The 27,679-nt window shown below is 40.8% G+C and overlaps 2 protein-coding genes across 2 annotated transcripts; one reads left to right on the forward strand and one right to left on the reverse strand.

The window, feature by feature from the left end:
- Window positions 1-9,216: 9,216 nt before the first annotated feature.
- LOC109037310 (juvenile hormone epoxide hydrolase 1) lies at window positions 9,217-16,661 on the reverse strand. Its single transcript, XM_019051909.2, has 6 exons — window positions 16,462-16,661; window positions 14,942-15,134; window positions 13,743-14,091; window positions 12,612-12,829; window positions 11,355-11,589; window positions 9,217-10,199 (listed from the first exon to the last, which is right to left on the reverse strand). The coding sequence occupies exons 1-6, from the start codon at window positions 16,651-16,653 to the stop codon at window positions 9,971-9,973; spliced, it is 1,416 nt and encodes a 471-aa protein (XP_018907454.2). The 5' UTR covers window positions 16,654-16,661; the 3' UTR covers window positions 9,217-9,970.
- A 5,945-nt stretch (window positions 16,662-22,606) lies between these two features.
- On the forward strand, window positions 22,607-27,639 carry LOC109037327 (uncharacterized). The gene is made up of 4 exons (XM_072300683.1): window positions 22,607-22,690; window positions 24,066-24,307; window positions 25,942-26,310; window positions 27,060-27,639. The coding sequence occupies exons 1-4, from the start codon at window positions 22,607-22,609 to the stop codon at window positions 27,610-27,612; spliced, it is 1,248 nt and encodes a 415-aa protein (XP_072156784.1). The 3' UTR covers window positions 27,613-27,639.
- Window positions 27,640-27,679: the final 40 nt, after the last annotated feature.

Genomic DNA, 27,679 nt, shown 5'->3' on the forward strand with positions numbered 1-27,679 from the left:
AAATGACCCCCTAAAGAGGGGGACAGTACCCCCCTCCATAATTTCTCTTTGGTCTCAAAATTGACGTAGTTCTCCAGAAAAAGATGGTTTCCCAGGTAATCGACCCCGAGAAATCCAAATTTCATGGTCTCGAAGCTCCTCTAGCCCCCCTTAGGGAGTAAACGGGGGGCCCAATTTTAAAAATCGGGGCTCCATTCCGAATCGCAAATTGATTGCATCCAAATTGAGGAGCAGAACACTTTTACATCTTAAGTGACCCCCAAGAATTTTAATAATTGACCCCTCTGAACGGCAGAAAGTAACCCATGAGGAGGGGGGCTCCGCTCCCGCCAAAAATTTCTCAAGATTCCTCTTTGGTCGCAGAATTGACGTCGATTCTCCAAAAAAAGGCGGTTTCTGCCCAAAAGGGCGAGTAGCGGAGCTTAGGGACCATGAAATTCAGAGTCCTCAGGGTCTATTACCTGGAAAACCGTCTTTTTCTGGAGAATCTACGTCAATTTTGCGACCAAAGAGAAATCTTGAGAAATCTTTGGCAGGGGCGGAGCCCCCTCCTCCAGATAAACTTTCAGCTAACCTTTGTGTCAAATAAAACACCAATTTTGGATCCCAAACCTGCATACACCTAGATAAATCACCTACAAAAATCAATCCCACCAATTCTCAACTTCACCGCCTCCCCTCTAAAACCAATATTTCCCCCCTGTAACCCCCCCATTTTTTTAGCTTATTTGTTCCAATCAAAATTCATAAACTTTTTCTCAACCCAGTTAACACATCATAACATGTGTATAAATCAACTATCCAATAAAGAGTACCCCCCTCTCACAAAATTATATTTTACAAGACACCACAAAATGTTTACAAAAGAAATTCAATTCATTTCTACAACATTCATATTACTTTTACCCAAACCCTTTCCCAAAACCTTTCAAAATACCCAACATATCGAAACAACTCCCAACTTACTTTCCCACTATCCAATACTCACGATCCCCCCAACCCCCCCAATTGTCATTATTCTTTTCATTATTTTTTTTTAAACTTTCCCCTCCCAACTTCAACCAATTTTACCAACACAAACCCCACCTCTTACTCTTCAACTATCTCCCACCCCACCACCTATCCCCCTCCTTACCTTACTACATCCCCCCATAAACATCAACCCCACCAAATAAACCTAACAACCCACTTATACCATTAAAATCACCCCTCCCCCCATTCAACACCCAAACACCCCCAACCACTCATCATCCATACTACAACAAATTCAACCCCCACCTAACTCCTACCTCAAACCCCTCAAACACAAACAAACCAACCCAACTTCCCCCCCCCCCCCCTACACCATCTCCCTCCAAAAACTCACACACCCAATCCACCACCCCCCCTCCTTCCCCCCCACCCAACAAATCCAACCATCAACCCCTATAACCCCCACTACCACCCCCTATCCAACCCCACCACCATTCCCCACTACACATTCAAAACTCACCCACTTACCTCCCAACACTCCCACAAATATCACCCCCCCCCCCCCCCCCAAACCACTAATATCCACCCTTCTAACAATTTCACTTTTTAATCCACCACACCTATCCCCACAACACCCCCCCTTCCCTAAAACCCCAAATCAATCATTCCCCCTTCCAATATCACCTCCCATCTCCATCTCCCCCACTTCCACCATCCCCCCCTTTTCTCCTACACCATAACCCACCATCCATCACATCCCTTACCACTCTACCCAACCCCAATACCACCTCCACTACCACCCCTAACTCACCTCTACCCCCCCCCCAACACCCCCCCTCCCCCACCCCCCCATCCACATAATTCCCCTCTATCCTCCACCACCCCATAATTCCCCACCCACACAAAACCTACAAATAACAAATCCACCCAATTACCAAAAATCACCCAAATTTCTCCCCACAATCAACCATCCCTAATCCATACCCAATCAAAACCCTCAACTACCCCAACACAATCAAAACCTATCACATCTTCCAAACTCCCTCCCTATCAAATTTCTCCCATCTATCCACTCCCACTCTAATCTAACCACACAGTCTAAAGTGCCAAGAGCTCAGCTGCTACTATACTCCCCCTTAGATACATTCTAGTCCTAGACGGTCACTTGTCTGAAGTGAAAGTATACTTACCCACTCTTATCCCTAGACACTCCTCGAGAGAGTACGAAGATGTACCGGAACCCCTCCCACTATGGTCCACACCACACACTGTACCAACTGCCCTCACCACCTACCATTACTCCCTATGTGTCGAGTGGTTCGCCACATATCAGTATGAAAAAGTCACGTCCTGTCCGGCTCAATGTGCAGTAAGTCCTCTCAATAAGCATGCTTGTAAATCCTCTATATCTGAGTCTAAAATCCGACTCTATCCAGATATGTATCATGGTGTGTGTTCTCCCTGTTTAGATCCCACAGATTAAAGTAGATCCCTCTGTCTGCATCACTTGTCTGCACTACAAGATATCACACTCGAGACTGCCTTCAACAGATTCTCCGTAACCTGCTAGTCGCTAAGAGAGTCAAATCTATGGCTATAATAATCTATACTGTTGTCGTCACGATTGAATCCCCACACTCCTTGATGTGATTCACACACCTACAATCTTAGAGTATACCATGCATGTGTGTGTGCAAGTCCACGACAGTGTTTCCCGCCCGTCGCCCTGTAAAATTGCTCTTATGCGCACTGTGAGCATGTTCTCTCATCACTTTCCCACCCACTCCCTCACATCCGCCACCTACGTCGCTCCAATCTTAGCCTTATAGACCATAAGATCTAGTCCACTTCACCACTGCTCCTGTAAAGTGCTAGTCTAAGAGTCTGATTGTGTCTTGTCCTTAAAAGACTGTCTATCGTGTACTCCACTGTGCACTGTCTGAAACACCTCATACTCTTGTCTCACAACACTAGGATCTTATCAAGTAACATCTCTGTCCAATCTCTCGCAATGTGTGTATGTGACATGATGTATATCATGACTCGTGGCTAGCTGTTCCATATAGAACAGATCCTATTTAATAGACCCGGCTTCTCACATATACGTGTACATAGAAATCCTCACACTGTGTGTAGTAAAAAAAATGTACGTGCGTATCATCTCCATACCCCTCCACTACTCTCAAATATCACCGCTCGCGCTGTCACCTCACGATGCTACCACCTCCATCCCACCAGTACACCCTCAACAATTGGTCTGTCTTACCGCGAACGCCGTGTCATACCCACTCTTTCTACACGCCATACACACCGACAGTGCCATCCACACGACTTGTCTCTCTTATGGTTACTCTCAGAGTGAACGATGAGAGTCCAGTGAACCAAAGTCGTATACCACACTGACCCTTGTTATCAATGAACTCGTCTCACTGCGTGCTCACTCACTTCAGAGATGCATTCCCTCTCAGACACATGTCCCTCTATCTGTACTTCCTAGATATGTGTATAGTCCCAAACCAGACATCTACTGACTACCATACAAGACAAAGAGTTTGTGTGCATTGATACTGTGTGTGTGCATCCACTGTCACACCTTCAACCCTTGATATCATGTCAGTCCTCTGAAGACTAGTGTCCCATCTTCCCCCCGTGATCATCTATGAAGAGACCATATAATATACCATGATATACGCCCAATCACCTCCAAGTACTCCCCGTACTAGTACAGTCGCGACTAAAGTGCTCTTAAATCACTTCTCTAATAATCTCCCTTTGATTAATTCTCTCACTGAAGACAGCAGTACACTGTCTCTACTAAGAATCTCGCTCTACCGCGATCTCGTGTCCATCACTCACCACACTCTTGATCACGATCCATACCAGACTGTCCCTACAACAAACTGCTCCCTATACTGACTAGAGTGTCATAGAACTGTCGTCTGTCCCATAAATCCTCTGCTTTTCTCACCAGACTCTCCCCTCGTCTAGATCTCTTCACTCTATCCACTCTGTACTACCCCCCCCTCGTACGACATAGACCCTCACTGCAATCCAGATACTGTATATCCCCCATGTATACATATTCGTCATTACCTGCAATCCATACCTCTCCTCTCTTCCCCCCTATTACCAATATACCCTCCAATCTCATCAACATCGCACAGACTACTATACACTCAACTCTCCTCTTGAGTGAGTCACCACAAAGATGTGCGAGTGTTCCCTCACCCTGCGTCATATGTTACTACACACTCGTGCCTCTCCTCAGTCACAATGTCCGATCCCCTACTAGAGATGAATGTGCGCAACCATCTCACTCAGACACATATCTCCTGTCTCACACGACCCTGGCCTGAACCATCTATACGCTCGGTTTCCACTTACCTGATAAATTCCTCAACACTCCTCCACCTATGTATCCTGTACTAGTCTCGGTCATAACTGATACACATCAGATCGTCACACTCCTACTGTGTCTATGCACTTCTAAGACATCGTGCGTGTACCTCTAAAAGTGTGAGTCACCAAAGACCTAACTCGAGTACTCATATCCCATGACAGATGCCTATCATACTTGTTACTACTCCCACCGTCTAACGATGTGTGATCACACATGTAGTCTCAAGAGTATCATCCTGTGTATCGCCGCTCTCGTCGATCTCGTCTGAGTCTACCCCATATCCTCACGCTACTCCTCTTTGTCCGTATCTCTTGACTCACTCACAACTACTTCATTTGTACCTCCACCCATGTATACTAGTACAAGGTGTCGCGCCCACGCCAAGTCACCACCCATTATGACTCTGACTGTAGTTCTACTGTCGAGTGATGTTGTGTTGTTGCTGTGAGACACGTGTAGTCGCACCACGTGTCCTCGCGCTCTATCATCTTGTCTACCTACTCCTACGCGCCTTACACCTCAACGTGCTAAACCGCTACTCCAAATAGATGCACACCCTCTGCCATCTCTGTCCCTTCTCTCGTTCTCTTTGTTGTTCCTTGTCGTCATGCACCATGTCCGCCACTCCCTCGTTACGTATCCTTGCTGTCGTGCTCCTGCCAAATATGTGTTTGCACAAGATATAATGATCATCTATCCTTGAATTATCAGACTAGACGCAATGTACGACCCCCTAAGTCTATATATGATCAATAGTAAGTCTACGTGCATTGTGACTTACCACCATTCCTCAGATCAGATCACCTCTCTCTCCAGTCATCCTGCATATTACACTCACGAGACGTCGAGTCCACATTGTACAGATATTAGATACTCTTCCGTGATATCCATCTTACTGTGTATGTAGTGTATCGCACATAGAATAGAGACATCCTATCAATATATATATTATATAGAACATAGATGTAGATCTAAACATCGTGCAACACATCAGTCTACTCTGTACATCCTTCTGTAACACATATACGCGCCTCTCTTCCTAGATGTGTCTCGCTCTATATTGTATACTGACGTGCCGATTTGCTGAAATGACTCGCACTCATCTATCTTCCATACTATACTCTCTTAACATATCCTGCCCTCCTGATGTATTATACCCATATCTGTCATACTCTCACTGTCTCACATTGATGTGCTCTCACCGTGTACACCACCCAGTTAACTGCTCCCTCGCTCCTAACATATCCTCGTTAGTCAGTCCTACTCCATACCACATCTCGTGTCCAGCTCTGCATCTCACCCTCTCAGTACAAATCTTCTCTCCACTCATTGCTATGATGATGCTCCCTGTCCACCCGTGTAAGTAAAGTTCTCCCCACTCCCACTACACTCGTCGCTCCATAAGAAAGAGCTACTCTCGTGATCCGCACCTCCTCTCGCCTCCTACACCAAGAGTGTCGCATTGTTGTCTCTTACGCAGAGTGCCTGAGCGACTTGTACTAGAGACAAGACCCGCTCTCTCTCCACGACTCCAGAGACTCTCCAACTACCCGTACATTACATCTACCCGCTACACCCAGACATCACTATACATCCAACCTCTCACTTATCCTTGAAACAATTAAGTATCACACAAAACTGAGTGTCACTATCTAGAATATCAAGAGCGCTCTCCGCGCCTCCGCCCAAATGTGAGCTCCTCACAAGATCAGATGTTCCATCTAGTATACTCACTGCACTCTAAGAGGAGATCTCATGTAGCGTATCATACCAGCCAGACATGTTGAGAACTCCTTTCTCATAGACAGAAATCGTGATACTCCTGTCACGTATCAAGTCAAGACCCAATCCATGTGTGATCGTTGGATGTCATTACCAAATCCTACAACACTTTTCCTCCACCCACCTCGTAACACCCAATCACCGCAGTTTTAATGAATTTCCCAAACTCTCCTATACCTTACCATGTGTACACTGATATGTGATGTGCACGAGCTAGATATCAACTATCTACTATCCTCCGTCTTAACCCAGTGCACACGCGCCGATATGTCCACTCTGACACGTCCGCAGCGTAGTAAAAAGGGTGTAAACTCCACTACACGCATAGCGAATCATTCCCTTATGTGGCTGCCACCTAGTACAGCGATATGCGATAAGTAGTGCCGTGGTGAATGACTAGGAGAAGAATACACGTATTTGAAGATCAGTCGCTGGAGTGATCATCCGGTCTGAGTCCTCGCGCAAGCTGCTCTCTCTGTGCCTTGGACTAACATTAACCCGTCATCCTAGCACGACATAGCCCAATATACTGCACTCTCGTAGTGAATGCGCTCGAGAAAGTTTGTTATTAATACGCGCGAGCTATGTATCGACGCCGGCGAAGTAGCGTATTCTTGAGGAGATCGCGCGCGAGAATAGCATATAGCACACTAGCAAGCTAATCTCTCGCAGAATAGCGAGTGTGGTACGGGAAATTTGAAAACTTCCGCAGTCGACGTCGCCAAACTTTTATAGGGCAGATCGCACGCGTCGAGACTAAAGTGTGGGAAGTGGCGGCCCCGCACGCCTCGTGCTTGACTCTAGCGCACTGGTTGTTTGGTGGGTGTTGCTGATTGTGTTGCGCAGTTGACGAGAGCGTTGTTGTGAGCGGCTCGTGAAAGTGCCCAGTCAGCGATCAGTATAGTGCGCACACTCCGCAGTGGCCTTAATTTTGCATAGGGGTGCTGGCTGTGCCCAATAGAAAAGATCATAGTCTGCGTGCTGTTCTTCCAAAACTCCGTGTTTCTTGTTTTATTCTCAAACTTTTTCATCAAATCATACCTCACCAGCGATAAGAAGACAAAGCCTGAAATCGCCGCTCCCAAGAAAAAAGTTTCATAGGACAGTGCGTCACTTGGACTGGCTATTGTTTGTAAAAGTTCCTTTTTAAAACCTTTAGTCTGTAGTTTTGAGAGAATTGTTCAGAAGCTGCTCTTTTCAGGGTTACTAAGGATAATTTAACAGAATGGTTAGCTATAGAAAATGAAATAATGTCTCCCTGTTCCAAGAATGAGGATTTCCGTTCTCACTTCTCGAAATGGCAAAAAAATGACCTCGATGGTACGAAGAGGCTGCTTCAGATTCGGAGCAGACTCTATCTGAGCCCTTAAAATTGTATGAAATTCTGTGATAACACATTTTTTTAAGTAATACATACGCTTAAGGGCTAACATAATTTAAAAGTACTAAAGCAAATCCCGAGGACTTGTATAATCTGAGAGATGTACAAATCCGCAGGTAATTCAGAGAAAAAATAAAGGTAATAATAAAATCAATGGAAAAATCGGGGGGAAGGGGTGTATTATGTTGCTATTCTGTCGAAAAGCCAAGAACTCATGAAGCATAAGCGCATGTCTATATGCATATTATAATATTTTTGGATATTAGAGATGAGGTGATTTTATTTGGTATGTGCCATCATTTCAGGTTAAAGTTCAGTTTTTAAATATTAGTGTAAGCATCTCTGATTTATTTAATGTAAATATATTTTGATTTTTAAAGTATTTAAAAGTTTGGAGTGTGAATCAGAGGAACTTACATTTTATTCTCGATCGTGCGTTGGCTGACCTCTTTAATGAGGCCCGCACTCATTATTCTATCAACTTATCCCATATGTGAAGGTATGGAAGATATACGACATCATTCATTCGTAATATTCACCAGAATACATAAAATAATAATTATTCTAAATGACGTGCACGATTGAGTTTACTTAGTTTCTGAGATTTTTTCTAAGTCTAACTTTGTGTACATAATTTGAAAATTTTAAATGTCTTTCTTTTGAAATGTAATCAAACGTAGAAAAGGCAAAGAAAAAAATATACTCAAAAATTTCAAATGCAATTCGCCACATCTTTTCCTTTTTCTCAGTTTTCCTCCTTTACGACCTTTCTTAGCAAGGTAATTCAATGATAAGGAACAAAATTACGTTCCGCTTTAGCAGATTAAACCGACAAAAAATGTCTGTGTTTTCTCCTCCTAATTCATTCCTTTTCCGCTTTCCTCTATACACACACTATAGGACTCAAATAATCTGAACTAATTTGATGGTCGGCCGACGATGTGGAGATCACTATCGCGAGCTTAATTGATACTCTGCATTCGTAAGACGTTATAAAGTAATAAATAATGAAGTAAAGCAAGTTGGGAAATACGGGTGCATATTATTACGAAAGCAAACAAGTGGGGAATGAAAAGGATTTGTAAGTTCAACAATGGATTTGTCCTGCTCGTTGAGAGATAATACGAAAAACCGATTAAAAACAGTCCTACCAAAAACTACAAACTCTAAACTCACATACAAACGAACTCTAAACTAAAAACTCAGATAATCCCTAGTACAGAAACCCCGTTGTTCGGATAATCCGAGATCTAGTGTATTACATTCCGTCCTCTTTGAAGAACAACGAAAATCTGATAGAAACCAAAATAACGCAGGATTTAAAGTAAATAGATTATTTGATACTTTTGGTCTGTGTATTGATAATGCTTCAAAATTTTTCATTCGTCGAAGATTTAGTTTTGTGATTTTGTTAAGTCGAAGTTCATGTAAAAAAAAAAAAAAAAAAAAAAAAAAAAAGCCTTGAATTTTGATTCTAATCACGACTGTGAAAATTTACATTAACATGTTCGTGGAAATTCGTACATTGGTTTCAATAAGTGTTAGGGGAAAAGTGAAAACAATTGAAAAAAGTTTACAAATAGTAAAAAAAATGATTTAATTGAGAGTTTTCATAGATCAAAATTAATAATGGTCACAATAAAATGTCATGTTTTACAAAATACTGTCACAAAAAAGAATTATTAGCTTTCCGCTTGGTTATTTCTCTGTTTGTTAATCACATTGCGTCCATCCAAACTTTCTTCCAATTTTAAAGACCATCACCTCATACATCATAAGAAAACCAACTAAATCTCGATTGTTATGCATTTTAATATTTATAGACTTTGTTGTAAGCGGAGACGGTCAACTCAGCAAGGCAGAAAGTATTTAAACGCGATCACTGATGGATATTTTCCTTCGGAAGGGGGGAGGGATGTTTCAGCGTAGAAAAACTATTTCCTTCAATTTTAAAAATATAACTTCCAAGGTTTGGTCAAATTAAGGTGAAATGAAAAGAACTATCGTTGAGTGATGCAACTTGCGCACTATTTTTTCCTTCAAATTCTGTAAGAAAAAATTTACTAACAAATACAATAAAAGTGCTGATCGATTTTCAACAGGCAACATCAACTTTATACACGCGATTGATACAAACGCACAGTTCTTCGTTCCCCAGGCAAAGGAACGTAATTCCATTCCTACATATACGTTGTAAAATTGACTTGAACAATTCAATACTCTTCAAGAGTACTACTGCGCTATTTCCGCTTAAAATTTTTCTGAGTTTTTAGTGTGATCAGAGGATAACTCAGTACAAATTTTCGTTAAATTGACCAACAGTCTTCCCACGGAAATTCAATTTGCTGGTGAAAATTTTGCAACTTTGGACTTTTGTTACATTCTTTTGTCTGGGGATTGGCGAAGTTTTCAAAATATTTACACAAACATTTTTATTACGATGAGCCACTGGATGCGTTTTGACGTGCCTTCAAAAAGAGCGGAATGGATGTCCATATGTCGTTTGCGACAATTTTTGGCTCCTCGAAAGCGGCATAAAGCCCTCCATCGTTGTACTTCGAAATCCTGACGAGATTTTTGAATTTCCGATTGACTCTAAAATCAGGGGAATAAACTAGTTCGTGGGGGAATCGGGCGCAAGCAGTTGGCACTTTCACCGGAGCTCTGGAGGAATAAGAGACAGAGAGGTATAAAAAACAGTGCATGATTAGTATAACACATCATATACCTGTATAAAATTTCGCTGATGAAAAATGTATCGAGCCTAGTAGGTGCCCTAATCAGTTATGCAGCATTATGAATCTGAAATTGAAGACGGTTTTTCACCACCTTGAGATTTCCTGAAAATTTGGTGGATGGTGGAAAAACTCAAGACCATTTTTGAATTTAGCGGCAATCGTACACGGCCATGTGAGATTGTCAAGCCTGAGAACTTTTCCCTCTCATTCTGATAGTGCAATTTCTCTGCCCTTTATAGTTTACCTGCAACTTAATCCGTATTTAATCACAATGTAAATCTTATCCGACTGAAGACTATTAACCGTTCAAAAGACAGGATAGAAATTTTTTTCTGGTGCGTCTGATGGGTATAGGACCCATACGTAATGTTTGCCACTGAATCCGAGCAACTCCAAAACCTACCCTTTCCCACCATCTCCAAAATACAGTTAGAGTTTGCTAGAATGAATTGTCGAAGGATCGGGAAAAATTGTGTCCTAAGCGGCAGTTGGAGTGAACCGTTTCTCCACTTTAGACAAATTCAGCGGAAGGGTACCTATATCGTCACCTGCCGACAAAATTATCACAAGCGCCATGTAACGTTTAAACATCTGCACTGTCATTCAATTTTTTTTACAGAGAAATTGTTTACGAAACTGTCCGAAAATTTCACTGAATTCTCTTTGTGCTGCCGATAAAATTCGGTGAAATTTTCGAACAGAGTCAACTGACGATTTCCTGTGAAAAATAAAATGGCGGCGGAAATCTTGAAACGCTTGTGATACCTCGGCCGGTAGGTGACAATATGTACTTGTATATAGTCTGATAAGCGTCGTTCGATTTAGTAAACTCTTACTGTTCTTTATAATAGTTTCAATTATTCTCTTAGACATATTCCTGCTAAATCTACGGGTCGGTTTTGGTTCCGTTTGTTTACTATTCAATTTTTGAGTTAAATTCGTGCAAGACCCAAAGCATATGAAATTAGACCCAAAATCTGAGAGAAAGGGGTAGGGACAGAAAGAAAGAGGAGGAGAGGGGGAAAAAGGGAGGGAGCGAGAGAGGAAGAAAACTAACGAGAATACAAGGTATAAAACTCACGCATCAAATTTAAGTTTTATGTAGTCGTTCGATAAATATTCGCTGTATAGTCTCACTGCCGTTAAAATGGAATCTGTCGTCCAGTATATCATAACATTGTCCAGAAGAGCATCGAGAGTAAATTTCTTAGTAAGGCCTCCGTCCGGTAATTTCCTGTTGGCTGGGTTTGTTAGACTCGAGAATTTATCCATCAAGTATGCAGCTAGACCAATGGGAGAGTCAAGCAGAGCTGTTCCTGTAATTTATAGATAACAAATTATGTCATTAAAAATAGTGAATACAAAGTGGGGTACATGAAAAAAGATGCCTTTTACTTAAACTCTTAATATTTCTTTATGGAGCCTCAAAATTTAGTTATTTTGCTGGATTCGAGCATCCCATGGGTCATTTGCTTACATTTAAGTAGAATTTACCAAAGAAGTTACTCGTAAATTGTATGGAATTTCTAAATTTCATTTCAATTTTTTGGGAGAAGATTAGCAGACATTTTTACATACAATTTTGTGGAAATAACCCTCGCACAATCAAGAAAAATTGCAAAAATTTTCGAGTGGGAATGCTAGTTATTTTTCTTCCTCAAAATTAAAATATATAGGTTTGGAATATAATTTCTTATTTCAGAGATGAGTGCTTTTCAAAAGATGCGATTCGTTTGTGGACGACCACTTAGTACACTGAGAAAAACTATGGTTTATAACCTATTAGAGGTAAATATGGAACACCTATAATAGTCGTAAATAACTAATGATTCTCGGTCTGTGAACATACTAAGGTCTCTGTACCTAATTAGGTACCCCGTACCATAACTAAGGTATATGTGCTATTATATATGTAGAGTACTACTATTAGTGGTGTCCATATTTACCTCTAATAGGTTTAAGCCATAGTTTTTCTCATGAGCACTGCGAAGGACATGGTACGTTTCTGAAAATATCACTTCATTTTCTTTCAATCGACGTGAATCGATCGACAAACCCGTGGATCGGTCGACAAACCCGTGGATTGGTCGACAAACCCGTGAATCGATCGACAAATTATGATCGATTCAGGGTTTGTCGATCGACTCACGTTTTATTTTTCGATCGATTCGTGTCAATCGAATTGAAACCGTTTTTTACAATAATTCGTCGATAGAGACGGGGTCGATCGGTTCACGTCAATCGATTCAGGTTTTCATTTTCCGATCGATTAATGTCGATCGAATCCATACCCTCCCTTCTACATCGCTACCAAAAAAATTAGAAGGAGCTTATTTACCGATGGTGTCAGGCTTCGTTGCCTGAAGGTGCAAATATCCAGTTTCGGTCCACAACCAGTTGGCATAGTCTCGTAAAGGATACAGCCGATGCTCATCCTCCTTGGCCACGGCGAAGCCAGGGATGAAGCTTCCGATCCATACGTGCACAGCGGTCCAAACCACCGGTACAGGCGCCAGATGCATATCCATACACATCGTTGAGTGGAAGCCTAACACACTAAAAAAAAGTTAGGAGATTAGTATAGAAGCCAATATTTCCTCCGTCTTTACCTAGTTGGGTTACTGAGACATATCTAGTAACTGAATATATATGGTTACAAAAGTTTCACGACACACTGCCTCAGTGCATTTTTTTTACGGTACTAAAATTCCGACTAACCTGAGCATAATAATGAAAAGTACAATTAAAAGTGAAACATTCCTTCCTCAATATCGGAAAAAGGCTCAAAACCAAATCATATTTAATCATATTCATGGTTTGAACTTCTAAAATTAAATCCTGTGTCCATCCAAGGTTGGGAGGTTTTGAGGGCCATCTGGGATGACATGTTCGCTGAATACCTCCGACAATAAACAACAATGTCAAAAAACATAAACAAGCTGTCAATCATATTCAGATTTGCAATTTTTAATCTATGAGCCTTTATGAGCATGTTGGCCATTTTTTACCATTCATCTTTTGCATCACATTGCGCTGTATCATCTTGCTGAAAAGTTTGTGTTGATCCTAGACTTGACACAGATTGTGTGATCTCTGATAAATGTAGAATTTAGTCAGGAATTCTCGGGAATTGCCTCTGTCCCCCATCCATTCATGAACATCTCTCATTAGAAGTCCCTTAAGGGACCACTAATGGTTACCACTGCCGTGCTAAGGAAGAGCGCCGTATGAGCCATCAGGCCAAAGTTCCTTTGACACATCACGAATATTCAAGAAAATTTGTGAATATTCCTCCCCTGATTTTTCAAATGATTTTGTTCGTGATTTTGATCCAAAAGTCTGAAAATTTCAAGGAAAAATATTCATAACTTTTCTTCAAAAATAATATTTTCTACGAGGAAATTTCAACAACAATCGAATGCTCATACGACCTTGCTACTTAGCACGCAGACCAAGGGTGTGTACCTACTTTTCAGGATACGCGATGGCCATATCTCGACCGATCTTGAAACCCCAGTTTCCGCCGGAAACATAGAATTTCTCATATCCAAGTTTGTTCATAAGCTTCTTGAAGATGACGCCGATCTGCGCAGTGGCCAGTCCCGAATACGCTGCTGCTTCCGAATACCCGAATCCGGCAGGATGTGCGACGACTTCGAAGACATAGTCAACGTTTTTCCTTGGGGTGATCAACTGCGGGATCAGCTCGTAGAACTCTCTGATAGATCCTGGCCACCCGTGGATCAACAGGATCGGGATGACTTTCAGGTTCTTTGCACTTGCAGCGGGCTTGGCATGGATGAAGTGGATGTCCAATCCTGAACAATATAAATACTAGTATGAATATTGATAGAGGTTTGTTATTTTTTTAAGGGCAATATTATGTCAATCTGCTGACTTTTGATAAAAATTTACTGAGCAGTCAGATAGAATGGTGAAATGTAATTTACCCTGCGCCCTTATTTGCGGCTGAGAATTTATAAATTAAGAACAATTTCAAATTAAGGGTGTATTTGTAATAAATATTCAGGAAAAAATCGATTTGCTGAATTTAAAAAAAAAATATTTCCTAAAGAAGCAGTATGTTAAAGTGGAGTAACTTTAACGCTCATCTGGTCACAATATTTCATCAACATACGACGGATGTCATAACAGTTTTAAGACATACAAATTATAACCATACACACGTACTTTGTAAGTAACATAACAGACCAAGGGATTTCAGTACCTCCAGTGTGCGGTCAGTGCAGTGAATTTTCTTCTTGTGATTGAAAAATTAAACTATTGGAATGGCTATATACTAAATCCACCAATTTTTAGTAGTGGTACTTGGTTTATACGTATGAATTAATCACTGAATTAAAATGTATTTTTCATTGGCCTTTGAAATTAGCGCTCAATGCGAAGCATATCCAAACTGAAAAAAAGTCTTAAATCTGCCACCGAGAAATATTTTTTCTTTAATCAAGAATGATACTACTAAACCCAATCATTACTTCTCGTTTCTAGAGACACTAAACTTCAATCAAGATGAAAAAAACCTCTCAACTCCATAGTCCATTTCGAGAATCATTACTCTCGACCGAAACACTTTTTCAGTGTATTGATTTTGTTATGAGTTAAAGTTAAGCGTTTAAAATAAGAAATAATAACTACGACAATACTGACCTGAAACTATCGTTTTAAAATGCGGAAGACTGTTTAAAAATTTAAGGCGAGCACTCCAATCATAGCTGTTCAACCAGTAGGATCTTACCTTCTTTAGGTAATCAATATTGAACCCGTACTCAAAACTGACTCCTTTTAACGGTGCATGCGGAAACTTGGTGTGATTTAATCGAAATTTGAGGTGTTCTATGACCTAATAATAGTATGTTTGAAAAAAAAGAAATAAAAAGAAATTAAGCTTAAAAAATAGGGTAAATCATACACCTCATAATACTAGCACGTTAATAAGTAATATAGTTTTGTCATCGATTTATATTTTTATGCGTGTCACATAAGAGAGGAACAACTGAACAAGGTAGGTTGCAACGTGGAATTGCGTCTTTTGATCAAATATAAAATTACAACTCTTTAAATCTAATAAACCTCAGCACTATCACTTTTTTGAAGGAGCATATGTTTGGAGACTTAAACGCTGGAGTAGAAAAGTAGACTAGTGCATCAGAACATCGTTACACCATCATTACACCGTTGGTAGTTACCAGGTACAAACTTGATAAAAAAAAATTTGTCTATTCTCATTCAATCTTTTTATTCTCTCAACCCCCAAGCGAGGACCCCCCCCCCCCCTCCTCGTCACCGTGTCTCATTTGCCGTCCCGAGTAGCACAGTGCAAAGAAAACTTTTAAATAATTTCGCAATTAAATACAATCACATAAACGCAATCATACATTTCACCATTTTTTTATCACACGAAGGAGGTTTCCATTTGAGAGTGTGAAAGCCCCGGAGAGGAGGGTGGGGGGGTGGAGATCTCCCTCAAAAAATTTGTCCACTTCCATTTGAGAAAGTTTCGTCCAAACTGTATGCCATATCTGCAAAGCTTCGAGATATTGACAAGTATCCATACTTTTTGTCCGCTAAGGTGTATAAAGTTTTCCTCAAGTCTAGTTGGACGATTTCTATCAAACAACCTATGTCGGTTACAATATGGGGTGCTCTAGAAATCTGCATAAGAAGCAACGTAAAAGTGGCAGGATCGTTTTGAGAACTGGTACAAGCGGGATTTCAATCTATCAAACAACCAGTGCCAACGAATGCGGGATTCATGAGCCGCGGCATGGAAAAGAGCGTGTGACAGGGCTCTGAGTTAGACGCCCCGACGACGTTCTCCCTTCGCGCTCGCGCTCGATCATTTGCCGCTGACGTCACTGGCTCTTTAATTAATTCTCCTTCACTCTTACGGCCAGAGAACTAACCAGCACACCATATTTCTCACTTGCACATATGTCTGTTTGTACCAATAAGTCTAGTTCTATTTAAGAATCTACTTAAAATCTATCTGAAACTTTTTTTGAACCGAGGTAAACGTTTTCACATGAGTGGTGGAAATGGTCAAAAATTAAAATAAAAAAAATCCGTATGAAAATGACCTTCGGGAGGATATCGGAAAATGGTGTCGGAGAGGGTTGAGATTTCATCCCCTCCCGGTTTCGACTCCAATCGATTCGCGAAGTACTTACGGCTGGGGATGTGGTAATAGTGAAAGGACGTATTCCATCGTCTTTCAAAGATTCTGGCTGGCGAGCTCCCCAATTCACGTCCTCTGGAAGAGTGGCTGCAATCTCTTCAGGGTAGGCTGCATACCACAGTTGAGTGAGAACAACATAACCGCTGATTGCGAGGACGACTCCAGTTATTGCTTTGCAAAACATCCTGTGAAAAATTTGAAAACATAAGATATCTAAAATATTGTGTTTCATTTTGCGATGCTCAAACAAATTCCAAATCACTCTGGTCTGGGGGTTCACCTAAATTTTTCTGATTTATTTGTTGCAGCCTTGAAGATATTAAGCGCGCGCGGCGTGTCAACGAAAAAATCTAATGTAATTCTAATGAAACTCAATCGCGAAAAAAAATGTGTCACCCTCGGAATGTATTGTAAGATTAATTCATCTAAAAATCAGTATCAATTATGCATTAAAGAGAGCTTCAAAGAAATCAAACTAAAAGGTTCCCTTGGAAATTATAAAAGGGTAATATTAAATGAACCAAGAAAAGTCCCCTGTACATTCTTGATTCATTGCCAATCTGTGAAAAACTTCGTTTTGGGGAGTGGATTTAAGTTTGGATTTTGAGCCACCCTTTATATATAGATAAACCAGAATCAGATCCAAAAAGAGAAGAGGTACGTGGTATTCAGGAGTTGATCAGGGTTCTGAATTCTGAATGAGGCACCACATTCTTCTGATTAATTGAGGAATCATTAAGTTCCACAAAAGCGAAAATATCGTGCAGTGAGAGGTCTGTAAATTTAGGCATATTTTTGCTGTACACTCCTTTTAAGGTTGTATAAACTGTTGCGCCGCAAGCAAGTCTACGCGAATTACGACGCTGCAGAATAATGAACGAGGGAAAAGCTGATGAAAAAATTTGGGTGGACCCTCAAGGACAAGAAAACGAGTTCCGAAATTGGAGGAATTTTCGGAGGCCGCCCACGTTATAAACGAAGAATGTCCTAAAATAACTCACTGAATACAGGGAAGAAAGTTAGAGGAGCGCGGTTGGGAGGTAGAGGAAGAGGAATGTGAGATGAGAGAATGATGAGGAGAAAATGATGAAAAACAAATGATGGAAAGAAAATGCTCAATTGTAGGTACGTCAATTAAGTAACCATATCCATATCATGAAATTCCAAAAGTATGTAACGCTTTGTTTTCCTTTTCCCTGAAATTGGCGTTCTATGCTGAATTTAATTTAGATAAAATCGTCCACCCTGCAGTGGTTTTCTCATCTTAAATTTTTGAAAATCGACGGTTTTAGCGTTACGTACAGCAGCCTTGAACTTTCCCTCTCCCTTCCTGTAACGCTGAGGCAGACCCATGGGAATGTTCCGTGTTTTTACGGCCCTAAAGTCATAGTAGCAAATCATCTCAACTGACTATCTCACCGGCGTACTAATAATCTATTATTTATTTAACAATGAGGGACCTTTCAAAACGGATGAAGAAATAGGAGATTACCAAGAATATGGAGAATGATTGCGGGTCGTAAGTGAAGAAAATCCATTTCCGGCCCCAATGTAAAGTTGCGCGAATGACATATCATGTGATAGTTGAATATCTCGTATAGATCAGCAAAAAATAACAATATCTGTATGGACAGAAAGTTTTGTGATTAACCTGCAGTTTAAGCAAGCCTTGTCGATTGTGAGCAGAAGTGTAACTGGTGACTAATCTTTTTTTACAGAGATTTTACACTCATCGGGATTGGTGGTGACGTAGTCTTTTTTTAAAGAGATTTTTCAGTTCATCGGGAAATTGGTGATTTTATTCACTTGCGGTACTAAAGCGCGTTTGGAAAAAAGGCTCGGAATTCCTCGAATCAAAGATTTTTCTGGCACGCAAAATTCATGAGAATACCTATATGCAGGGAAGAACAGAAAGTTCCAACAACAATTACTGAGCAGGTTTTTTTCCAAATTAAGAAACCGCCTTTGACCTTGTCCAGCGATTTAAAGAGAGAATTCGGCAATTAATGAAAAACGTGAGACTACATACGTCATTATTGCAAATGAAACTAACCGACCTTTCAAATTGTTGATGTTTTTTTTAAAGTATGCATTTTTGGAGAAATTTTAGCGCAAATAGCGCCAAAAACTAACGATTGTCAAAAGTGTGAGTAACGCTAGTCCGTGCACAGATACTGGTCTTTTATATTTCCAGATTAGGCGAATTTTATGCAAATATTAGACAATTTACTATTGTTCACATTTCAGAGTGGGAGAGGTTGTTGATTGATAAAAAGATTTCATTTTCTGTGAAGAAAGATTAGCTTGAAATAGAAATTCGTAAGAGCGCGAAATGAAATAGATTCAACCATACCCTCTAAGGAATCTATTCCTATAGTTTCAAATACCGGTGTTGAGCAAGGAAATATTTATATAGAGATTGAAGAAGGTAATGGTATTTTTTTCCTTTGTGTTTCCACTTTCTTTAATATCGAGAGAGGATTTAAATGTTCGAACTCGTGGCTCTGACAAAAATTGTTCCTCAAGTTTACCGACCAAAAACTGTTCATCCAGGTTATTCAGAGGTGTGCACCATCATTTCCTTTAGGCGATTTGCACATTGTCACTTCCCAAAATGAAGAGGGTGGAGTTCCGCAAATCATTCATTTAAAAACAAAAGAAAAAGAGAAAAAAAATCATTTTTCAAATGAAAGATAACTAGTCCACAAGCGCAAAAGTGTGACGAGTAATTTCACAACTGTAACACCCCCCCCCCCCCTCAACGTTATAGTTACATTTAAGAACAAACTCTGGCCATTTACATGACAGATGGCTTAAAATATTGAAATCTTTTGCATAACTGATGTCAGGGTCATAGAGGTGAGCAGGAGGATCGTCGTGATGAAGGGGTACATGTACAAGATCATGACATGAGAAAGTATCGGACCGTATTTATGGACGGTCCCTTTTTCAGATATGTCCATAGGTAAACAAGTAAGCAAATTGGTTTAGGAACAATTTAACTAAAGTTTGCAATAAGGATCTACTATTACTTGGTTCATTAATAAAAGCACTTATCGCAGGTATAAGAAAACTATTGGCACATGTGGTTTCTAAAATGAGTCAGAATTATAGTAGTTTTTCATTACAAAATTTTGGTGTATCTACTGAAATCGCGGAAGAAGGAAATTCAGGGTTTTGAGTCGTGAAAAACAGGTTATACCGTTCGCCATCGAGAGGTTAGTGGACAAAGCTCTGATGGTTGTAAAAAAAAAACAAGAAGAAAAAATCCAACATGAGTATGTTGGAAAAGCGTGCCGAATAACTGAAATGTTGGACAAATACCTCTTATTTTCACGTCTTTGCTTTTTGCATCAATTGGTACTTTTTGCTAAATTTGGGAGAAAATATTGATTCATGAACGTTGAATGTAAATTAATTTTAAAGATTCCGTCCAATTATCTTGATTTTAAGCTGATATGCGGCATTTGCGCACGACCGTGATTTGGGCGAACTGCCGTGCATCGAAATCGCGTTCAGTTAATCTCTTTGGATTTCGAACTGTAACTTCTCTCCTATTCGGCCGATTTGTACAAATGAGGTCTCTTTTTATTTGTACTTCAACGGAAAGTAAAGAAAAACTCGCTAAATAGACGGAAAACAATTTTTGAGAAAATTTGGTGGATCCTGGCATCACGGTGAATGGTTAATCGGTTAATCGCCTCGCCGTCTTTTATTGCCTTGCTCGAAACCGGACACCCAAAGCTATATCGCGAGATAACTGTAGTGGTTTAAGTGGATTTCGGCAGGGGCCATGGTTAGTACATAGTATAATGAGTCACGAGGCTCATCACAGATTGCACTTACAGTGCAAGACGCTCATTGGCTATAGAGTTTTGGCGGGAAAGAAGGTTCTAGAGTTGAGTCCTCCGAGCGTAAGAAAGCTCCTATGAGGTTTCTGTCAAATTGAATAATACGGTTTTGACAGAAAAATGTTCTCAAGGGTTTCCAATTAGCAGTTCATTAGATTTTTTGGTAAAAGACCATCAGGGCTTGACAGTGTAATGGTTCAAAGACAAAGAAACGGGTGCGAGGAAAAAAGTATTTGGACGACCCGTTGAATAGCATTGGTTGATCTGTGTGCTGTACTATGGTACATCCGAGTGATTTCAAAAAGCGAGCCCTACTGGCACGCTTAAAACTAACAGCTCTGTGCCTAAGCCCGACGTAAATGATTTGAACCCGAAATGGGTGATACAGTTCTGCATGGCCAGCATGTTATGTTTTTGTTTCAGTCAAAGAACATTACCCCAATTTGATCCAATTAAAACATTTTAAAACAAAACCTTTAAAGCTTGTTGCTTGTAGCTTGCAGCTTGTAGGAAAACTTTGTAAAAAAGTAAAACTTACCTTCCACACCGGCGAAAAACGTGCTGATAAAATAAGAGGAAGAGAAAGCACGCGAAGAAAAAAAAGCACTTATGAATAAAAGAAATATTAAAAATGAAAAGAAAAACGTTTAATTTTGCGCGCCAACGGGTGTTGATGAGGTTTGGTGAGGTGTAGGTGTAAGCCCGTGCAAGAGCCTACTGATTCCAGTGATTGCAGATCGTCAAGCGACGACGCCCAAACTTGAGACCATCGCGCCGGTAAGCCGGCTTCAATTTTTTGTCGCACCGGCTTAATGTAAATAAAAACTGCGCAGGAATCGTAATTACCTGTAGATAACGAGGTCAATGTGAGAGGAAGGGGATGACCATGGTGACTGGTGAAGAATCACGCTGTTTTTTGACACCACAACAATAGCGAGTTGTAAGCAAAATATTCTCAGTAATTGTTCTCTGTCATAAAAATATACTCAAACATTTTAATTTAAGGTCTGAGAAAGCTTGAAATCGTGTGGACATCGTTTTCTTCAATTTCTATTAATTTTTGCTTTTTGCAAAGAGAAAAGCATGTATAAAAGGAGAATTAAGGGGTCGGAGGACAAGGCGCATAAGTGCAGTTTTTGAAAAAAATGAGATTTTAATGATTTCAAGTAAAACGAATCTTAATGCACATTCTGTGAAAAAATCGCCTCCCAAATTCCAATCTCTAAGCATCACTAAATCAGTTCGGACTTTCTTCCTGTCATAAGGAGCCATGTAATTTCGAAAACTTCAAACATTTATTTCTCGAAATAGCAAAAAACTGCACTTGTCGCTTTGTCCTCCAAACCCTCAATTGTACTTCACTTTATTACAATTTTTGTTACATCCCATCCACTAATTAAGTAGCTTGTATCAAGCAGATAATTCTTGAATTGCCGCCAAGAATTTTCTTTATCTTGCTTTAAGCTGACTTTTCTTGATTCAAGAAAAATAATCTGGCTAGCAAAAAGTAGCTTATATTAACCAGCAAAATTCTTATTTAGAAGAAATACTTTTGGCGGCAAAAGATTTTTTTTTCGTGAGGTCAAAATGTTACCGCATTCATACTTATACATACATATCGATTTCCGGTGAGAAAATTTGCCTCACAACGAATCGATTGTCTTACATACATTTAAATGGAAGAGGAGCAGTGTTGCCAACTTTCAAGAGTCGCCGCTGTCCACGGTTCATCGCATCAAGTTCTCGGGTGATTTTTCTTGCCGTGCGTTCAAGTCTCCGAGCGATATCATCCGCTAGAAACGCATTCTTGCTCCAAACCAAACCTTCCGTCTTGCACCTGCTTATAAAGGGAAAGACCTAGTATTTCTAACTCATATTGATGGCCAAATTTTCGAAACCACATATCTCCCGTCAATGCCGTTTGTAAAATTTTCCATCATACTTTATTTTTGTTTGGAAAAGTAGGCGACGTAATTTTTGGTAACTACCTTGATTTTTCTTCTCTGTGATTGGAAGTATGTTCTGGATAAATTTCGAGCTATAGAGTTGACTTGTTTCTCTTCCAACCAAAAAAGAAAGGGAAGGGGGGAATTGGGTGCCGAATTTTTGAAACAACGCATCGGAGATACGTGCGCGGTACGCACTTTGGCTATGGAAACAAAGCGGAGGCTCACTTTAAATAAGTATCCTTCTTGTACCGGACACAGTATTTACTAATGCTGAAAAAGAATGATATGCTCGTCTTTGATAAAGTTTATCTTTCGTGAAAATATTTCAAAGCTAAAAATGCCCCTTTTTAAGTCCCCGAGAATACCGACATGGGAAGGGTACCATTATGAAAGGGATGATACCTCGACCAACAACGAAGAAGTAACCCTCAATTATTTTCATTTGACATTCTAATACCTTCCCTCCTCTCTCCGGATGAAACCTTGGGTAGGCGCTCCACCGCATCATACACAAAAAATATAAAACTGAAAAGTTGCAACACAGGAAGATTGAAAAGAATTCCGAATCCTGTGTTCGTCTGGATGGATCGTAACCCCAGTTGGGTCGAGCAGCATTCTCTCAAGGAAAAACTAGCAGAAATAGAAAATCTCACTTTTCATGAGAATTTTCTTTTTTATCATGAATTAGATCCACGATGTCAAATCTACAATTTTTCTCTCTAAACGCCGCGTGCGTTCTTTCTCGCTTTTTTTGGCTATAATGAAAATGAAGTTGACACCCCTTTTTCGCGTTCTGTGTGAGGAAAGAGAGAAAGCATAATCAAACTCAATTCAATGCCAACGCGCCGGCGGGACGTAGCAGTTCATCTTACGTAATCGATAATTTCAGCACTAAATTACGACCAGCAGCATCTGGCTTTGCGCTTCTTTGTTTTATTGCGTAGTTAGTAGACGGAAAAGCATTGTTTTATTCCAAAGGACTCGTAATGAGTCAACTCTGTGCAACTGTATTTTCCTTCGAGTGTTGTTCGTAAGTGTGGAATTTGGTGGACTTATACTCGGAGGAACACGTAGCTCAGCAACTAACACGAAGGTAAGATGATTGCTGTTTCTCGTAAAAATATATATTGAGTCTCCTGGACGCAGGACTGATAAAATTTCCCGCCATTTCCACCATACTAAGGAAGGGTTTCTATTTATCTCTGCTCAGGAGGCAGTGTGAATCTCTATCTTCCGTTTTGTCCTCTCACCAACGAAGTTACCTATAATCAAAAAATAATTTTCTTCTCGGAAATTGGATTTAGTATAGAGAGTTAGATATTAGTAGGACGAATTTATGATAAAAGGAACTATGTGCATGAAGATTTGAGTGCAACATAATTCTTTTTAGCATAAATTGTGCAATAGAAATATAGATTGTCGTGTTTCGGTCCACGGTTCCGACAACAGTGTCTGTAATATCGCCTGAATGCAACTATTGCTGCGCAGGAGATACCTGTGTTACATATAGATTAAAATGAAGGCGTTTGACTTTCCTCGTCATCTCATTGTCAGTTTGTATCTGTCACCTTATCTAATCGTCTTCAAGAATTGAAAAATCAAGCTTTCACGCCATTTAATCATAAGAAGTCCAGACTTAGAATTAAAGCCAGAACATAATCGTAGGAACTAACTTGATTGGAGATAGGTGCAAACTATTATTGATCGAATTTTGACACTCACGCCCTCAAGCGTGCTACCTTTGAATTTGAAATGTAGTATTTTAAAATGAGTAAATTTGTCATTTTATGCAACAGCAGAGCACTTACAAGTATGGGCGTAGGGCCCCCATCGAGGAAATTCCACCAAAAGCCTTCAAACGAGCTCCCTTCACTAAGCCTCCATTCACTCATGACGACCTCAGGAAAGCTATTCCTCCTCACTGTTTCCAGCGCTCAATCCCTCACTCTTTCCTCTACTTATTTTACGATGTAGCCGCTGTGTTTACCCTCTACCACGTAGCCACCGATTTCATTCCCCTTCTGCCCATCCCATTAAGGTATGTATGCAACGCTAAAGAACTCGACAAATAAAATAAGTGTAAGAGTCGTACGAAGGAAGATAGCAAAAATAGCGATGGGTACTTATTTTTGGCTGCAGGAATAGAGACTACAGTAAATGGAACTCAAATTCGATCTTAATTTTCTCACAGTTTATGAATATTTATTTGACTATTCCGATCTAAAAAATCTTCTTTTAATTTTCGATGAGCGCGCACAGTTCTGCTCTTTGAATCAGTGTGTGCCAAGTAAAAACTCACTGGGAGATGCGCGGCGAGCGTGTGATTATTTTTTGCAAAACGCGCTATCAGAGATTTCCTGTTTTGCATTGAGGAGCCACACTGAAAAAAAAATCTCGGTGTATTTACTAAGGAAAGGGTAAAATTACCAAAAATTCAGGGTTCTATTTGATCCTAGTTTTTCTTGGTAAAATTACCATTTATGGAATTGGTAATTTTACCGAGGAATCTCGGTAAAATTCTTGAACTTTCTCGGTAATTCTACTGGACCTTGGTAAAAACGCCAATATTTTTTATCGACTGTGGTAGAATTGCCGAGATAAAATGGCAAAATAACCAGGAATTGATTACCAATAAAAGTGGTATTCTTACCTGAAAAACAGTAAAAATACCGGTTTTTCGGTAAGCTTACCAGTCTGTCTCGGTTAAATTACCAATAATTGGTAAAAAAAAGTGAGAAGGTAAAGGTACCAAACGGACCTTGGTAAAAACGCCGATAATTTTTTTTCAGTGCACAAGCTGGTTTCAGCTGGATCACTGTGTATCTGCGAAAGAGCTCTCATAGGCACTTACGCCCCTTCTCTTAGAACGCAGTTGCTTCGAGGCAAACAGACCTCCTCTCTCCCAACAAACTCTGGTTTCTTCTTGTAAAGTGCCATCCATTTGTACCATTAGTTTACTTAGTTTAGTAGTAGATACGTGGTTTTATGGATGAACCAGAGACAGTGGTTTTTTGCTGCATAGTGTAACTATCCATGGTTCGCTTGAACGGAAATGAACTACATTTTGCAGTAAGGATTTACAATTTCTGGCTTATTGTAGAAACAACACATGTGCCAAAAGTTTTCCTACCCAGATAGGTGTTGTTATGTATGAGCTAGAAACTGTGGCTCCTTATTGCAAAATGCAGTCCATGTAATCAGAATCAGGCTAACTACATCAGATGGTTCGTATTCTCTAGTCAGTCTTGTACATTTGGACGTATTTCTGTTGAACGGAACTAAGCGCCAAATTGAGTTCTATTGGGGGATTTTGGAATCCCGGATAGCGCGTTCTGTCAAACGGAACTAAGCGCCATGAAAAAGCATTGCGAGTCTAAGACGGAACGAGCATCGCGTTCCACAACACCCGCCAATCCAAGCCCCCCCCCCTCTCCCTTCCTCCTCCTATGGCGCTTAGTTCCGTTTGATAGAAATACGTCCATTTACAAGCCCATACTTTAAATCTTTCAAGATGCCCTTACTCTCCCTCTATACCCAGCACCTCTAATTCTGATAAACGCGTTACCTTGATGTAGCTCTCTATAAGACGTCTTTACTCTTCCTCTATACCCAGTTCCCCTAATTCTGATAAACGCGTTATAGTTTGATGAAGCTCTTTACTTTTTCTGACAGATACTTGGCATGGCTGGTGTACTGGGTGGCGCAAGGCTGCGTCCTGGTGGGGATCTCGGAGATAGCCCACGGGTGCGGTCACCACTCTTTCAGCGACCACGAGTGGCTTGACGACGTCGTAGGGTTGCTCCTCTTCTCACCTCTCCTCATCCCTTACTTCTCCTTTCAATTCTCGCACGGCAGACACCACGCCAACATGGGCTCCATCGGCCGCGAGGAAGCCCTCGCCACGAAGCGGAGGGATGCCCTCAGCCAGGGAGGCGAGAGGATCTTCCAGTGGCTCCGCAAAACGCCTTTCAGGCTCATCATCATCGTCGGGGGACTCCTCTTCGGGGTCCAGCTCTCCCTCACCGTCGGGTTCGGTGGCAGGTAAGCCGTAAGCTAGCCTCGATTCTTATTAAGTGAATGCAGCTCGATGGACGGGACTGGGACATGTCGTCGCTCCTCCCACGTAAAAGCGTGTCTCGATTTAGCTCGATTCAGCGACGGTCTCAAGCTCCATATAACGCCATACTTTCCGGGGCCCATGAAAAAAACGGAGTTATGACCAAGACCATACGTTGGATGAGTAACGATTTGTGACAGGGCCTAGGAATTGTGGACTCGAAACAAAAGGCCAAGCTTTACAGGAGAGCGTATAAACGCGATTTGTGTCGAAATTATCGCAAATTCCTCCGATTGCCTACCTCGTAGGTGGGGGAATATTCTCAGGATTGGCTAAGAATATGCCAAAAATGATTTGGCAGATCGTCAGGAGAGTACAATTTTTGAGGCAAATCTCTCCGTGAGGAGAGAAGGATTCTAAAAAGATTCTTAGCGTACTCCTAGACAAAAATATGCCAAGTACATTTTCAAAAGAACCATGAGAGACACTTACAGTGGGGTTTTTTTAGGAGCTGTGTTTAGTTCTAGAGAAAGGCAATAGTAGGAATATTCGAGGAAAATTCTGAGCAGATTATTACATGAAAATAGTATTCCCGGAATATTCTTAGCGTAATTCAAGCAAGTTTCTTATATAAATCGTGGAACATTTTCAAACTATAGCTTACTGACAGAATACTCTCAACATAAATGCTTCCTAATCTTTCCAACAACGTTTTTCCTCTTCTTTTTGACAGACAATATAACCAAATCTCCAGTCTCCTCAATCCTTGGAGTCCGATCTTCAGTCGAAAACAGCGGCTCCAAGTCGTCATATCCGACGTCTTCCTAGCAGCCGCCCTGTACACGTACTATCAAATAGGAGCGACGCAAGGGTGGGAATGGTTCTTATGCGTTTACGGAGGCCCTTACGTCGTCCACAACGCTTTGGCAGTCATGATGGTATCCCTGTCACACATGCACCCAGCGCTGCCGCGTTACGACGCCGACGAGTGGGACTGGCTCCGGGGATCCCTCAGCACGGTCGACAGAGACTGGGGCGTCCTCAACCACACGTTCCACCACATGCCCGACCTCCACGTGGTTCACCACCTCTTCCCGAAGATGCCGCATTACCACCTCCAGGAGGCCACCCATTACGTGAGGCCCATCTTGGGCGAGTATTATCAGCGCGACACAACGTCTATCTACAAAGCCCTCTTCAGAGAGGTTCAATGCTTGGCTTTTGTCCAGAAAGATAACGACGTTGAACATGGAGGTGTATTCTGGTTTGCCATCGATAAATCATGATCTTCTGGCATGCACAGGAAAAAAAGTATCTTGCATTCAGAGTGCAGACTCTTGAAAAATTTGACAA

The sequence above is a fragment of the Bemisia tabaci genome, chromosome 5 (assembly GCF_918797505.1).
Source record: "Bemisia tabaci chromosome 5, PGI_BMITA_v3".
Lineage (NCBI taxonomy): Eukaryota > Metazoa > Arthropoda > Insecta > Hemiptera > Aleyrodidae > Bemisia > Bemisia tabaci.